Raw genomic sequence first — 3,188 nt, 5'->3', positions numbered from 1 at the left:
AATGCCCCAGAATATGGAATCCAAAACCTCAGAGACGAAATAAAAACTCATAAAGATGTAAGAGCACTTTAAAACGGTCATAATCTTTAGGATAAAGAAACCATTTTCTCAGCGAAGGTACTGAGCACATTTAATAAAAATGAAATGAGATTAAAGACAAGATGCACTGCTACCCATTCCCCAAATCGAAGTGATTAGGAAGGTGAGATGCGTGTCAGTGAAGGCAGGGCGCCAGGAGCACAAGTGAGCTCCCATCACCAAGAGATGTGGACGGAACTGACGTCTCCTCACATCCCTTTCACTTACAGGATAGGAGAGAGCAGCCCTGGAAATGAACCGTGCTGGCACGTGGGGCAGCCGGTGCGGGCCTCCGCCCCCCGGGCAGGCTGTGGACCTGGGGGCAACGCAGGGCGACGGGCTGCCTTCCCCGGGAACGACTCATTACTCACATACACTCATGTAAGAGCTCCGTTGTCACCCACAAAGCCAGAGTAAGAAGCACGAACAACAGAGGTCCCCGCGGCGCAGCGGCGCTCCGCGCACCGCCCTGTGGGGAGCAGGCCAGCAGAGCCGGAAAGAACGCCCGCTCGGTTGCACTCGTCATCTGCCGGGACGAAGGCGCACCCCGTCCAGGGCTTCCGGGTGGGCGGCTGGGCGGCTGGGGGCTCCCTCAGCTCTCGAAGGCAAACACTTAAACGCTGCGTCTTGCGGCTCCTTTCCTTTCCCCAAGGGCGTTACATGCGACGCTTCATTCGGGCCCGATGTTCAGATCAGCGTGTCTGCTCATCCCGCTAGGAACTCAGCCACAGTTATTCGTCCGTCCTCCCAGCACACGTGGCGCCGAAGAGCGGCTGTGAAACGCAGTGGGCGACGCACGGCTGACGCCCGTCTGCGCAACCACGCGCGTCCCAGCGAACCGGGGGACGGGAGGGGAGGCGCCGCTCCGGCCCCGGGCGCACCCACAGCTCCTTCCTTTTAAACCCTAAATCGATGGTTTCAACAGATGCAGATTCCACGTGACAGGAGAGCGAGTCAGGAAGATGTGAGCTTTTACATTCTTCAGATGTCGACTTTTGCCGTCCCGGCTATTAAAACGTTATGTGTAACTTTACGATGAAAGGCATTCGCAGCTTCTTAGAAGAGGACAATCCCAATCTTCTGGAGGTTTAATGAGATGTAACTCACTGGAGCTTCTGACTCGGTCTGCTGTGAACTGAATCAAAGTCAATGACAATCTGGCTGCACTTCGGTGTGAATTTCCCGAAGGAAACCCCGGCCGTTTCAAACACGAGCCTCGCGGCTGTTGTCTCACTGCTGTCGTGGTATTTATCGGACATGAAAATAACTTCTTTTATCCCTGCCTGGATGATGAGCTTAGCACATTCATTACACAGGAACAAGGCGACATACATGGTACAGCCTTTCACATCTGCTGAGTTTTTGTTCATAACGGCATTCAGCTCGGCGTGGCACATCAGTCAATGAACTTTTACTGAGGGCCTACTCTGGCTCAGACAGGATACAGACCCTGGTCCACCGTCCTCCCCAGGCCTCCCGTCTTCAGGGGACGTTGTAAGTGTCCCTGTGAGTCCTGCAGCAGCTCTGCAATCCTGCAGGCAGAGAGCTGAGCTGAGCTGGGGCCTCTCAGGAGACGCTGGCGGTGCTCACCTTAGCCTATGAACACCACGATTTAGCTGTGTGTAGAAACGAACAGTCTCTGGCGTTGTTAAGAAAATCGTAAGGGTATTTGGTATCCAGTATAACTATCCGCTGTCCTCCTCCAAGGCAAGAGGTCATCACTACAGCCATTTGGCATTCCATTGTACCCAGTGCCCACAATCTTGTTTTCTGCATTCACGACGCAGGCTCCGACCTGGGAATTTGGATCTTTGCCCCTCTGTGCCGATAAGAAGGCCACTGCCATGAAATACTCAGGCCATTCCAAATGGTCATCACGTTTTTCACAGGGAAATTCGCTCCTGCTGGGTCGGCTTAGGGTTGGCGCTCGCTGGTGTCCTGCAGCCCCGATGCAGAACGGATCCAGGGAGACACGTCTGGTCACCGGCCCGGCCGCAAGCCGCGCTCCTCCCGCCCCTCGATGCCGACCCCGGGACGCACCCACGCGGCCCCGCCGCCCACGTGGCAGCTCCTCCCGGACCCCCCGGAGGCCGCGGCGCGCCCCGCGACGTTGCCCAAGCGCCGCCGGCCCCGCGCCGTTTCCCCGGCAGCACGTTGGACCGGGATGGGGCGTCCCCGCGGCCGCCCGCTGCCCCGGCCGCCCCTCCGCTCCCGGCCCGCGACCTGCAGGCCGGCGCCCGTCTCCGCCGCCCAAGAGATTTATTTTGATGGATAAATGGGAAGACATAGGAAGAGATAGGTGAGCCTTTAGGCTGCAATACGGGTCTGACACCAGTGAAAGGAGAGAGGGAAGGATGGAATCGTAGGAGTAGCCTCAGACGGCAGTGTTGATTTAAGAAAGTTTCAGCAAAGCCTATGGAAGGTCCTCAAGTCAGTGGCTGGTTAGAAGAGTCCCATGTCCCACAGGAATGGGTCAGTCCTATAATCTTTACCGTGTTCAGTCACTGGTTTGGGAGCAGCCCAGGGGAAGTGTGTCCTTGACCCAAATGTGGTGGTGAATCCAGAGAGATGACAGTAGGGCCATGAGTCAATTATGTTTCTTGAAACAGGAGATGTAAGTGATGTATCTTCCTTATCACTACACAAATCAAGCAGTATATTTAAAAACAATACTTATGTATTCTAAACATATAAAAATAATAAATGTTGCATATAGCTCAGGGGTACAAGAGTATTTTAATATTAAAACTGATTAACATAATTTAACATTTTGACATATGAAAGGAGAAAACCATGATTCACTTAATAGACACAGAAAAAAGTTTCATAAAAGTCAACACCTAATTAATATAAAAACTTTTAGAAGAATAAGAATATAGAGGGACTTCCCTGGTGGCACCGTGGTGAAGAATCTGCCTGCCAATGCAGGGGACACGGGTTCAATCCCTGGTCTGGGCAGATCCCACATGCCACGGAGCAACCACTGAGCCTGTGCTCTAGAGCCCACGAGCCACAACTACTGAAGCCTGCACACCTAGAGCCTGTGTTCCACAACAAGAGAAGCCACCGCAATGAGAAGCCTGCGCACCGCAACCAAGAGTAGCCCCCGC

At 53.9% G+C, this 3,188-nt stretch overlaps 1 protein-coding gene across 1 annotated transcript; it reads right to left on the bottom strand.

Annotated features, from left to right (window-relative positions):
* Positions 1 to 1,181: 1,181 nt before the first annotated feature.
* On the bottom strand, positions 1,182 to 2,365 carry LOC132360856 (deoxycytidylate deaminase-like). Its single transcript, XM_059915919.1, is given in 3 exon segments — positions 1,182 to 1,474; positions 1,737 to 1,761; positions 1,763 to 2,365. Coding segments are annotated over 3 exon segments (921 nt in total).
* Between the last annotated feature and the right edge of the window lie 823 nt (positions 2,366 to 3,188).

This window comes from Balaenoptera ricei, chromosome 2, assembly GCF_028023285.1.
Source record: "Balaenoptera ricei isolate mBalRic1 chromosome 2, mBalRic1.hap2, whole genome shotgun sequence".
NCBI classification, from domain to species: Eukaryota; Metazoa; Chordata; class Mammalia; order Artiodactyla; family Balaenopteridae; genus Balaenoptera; species Balaenoptera ricei.
This window is presented reverse-complemented; position numbering and strand designations above follow the sequence as displayed.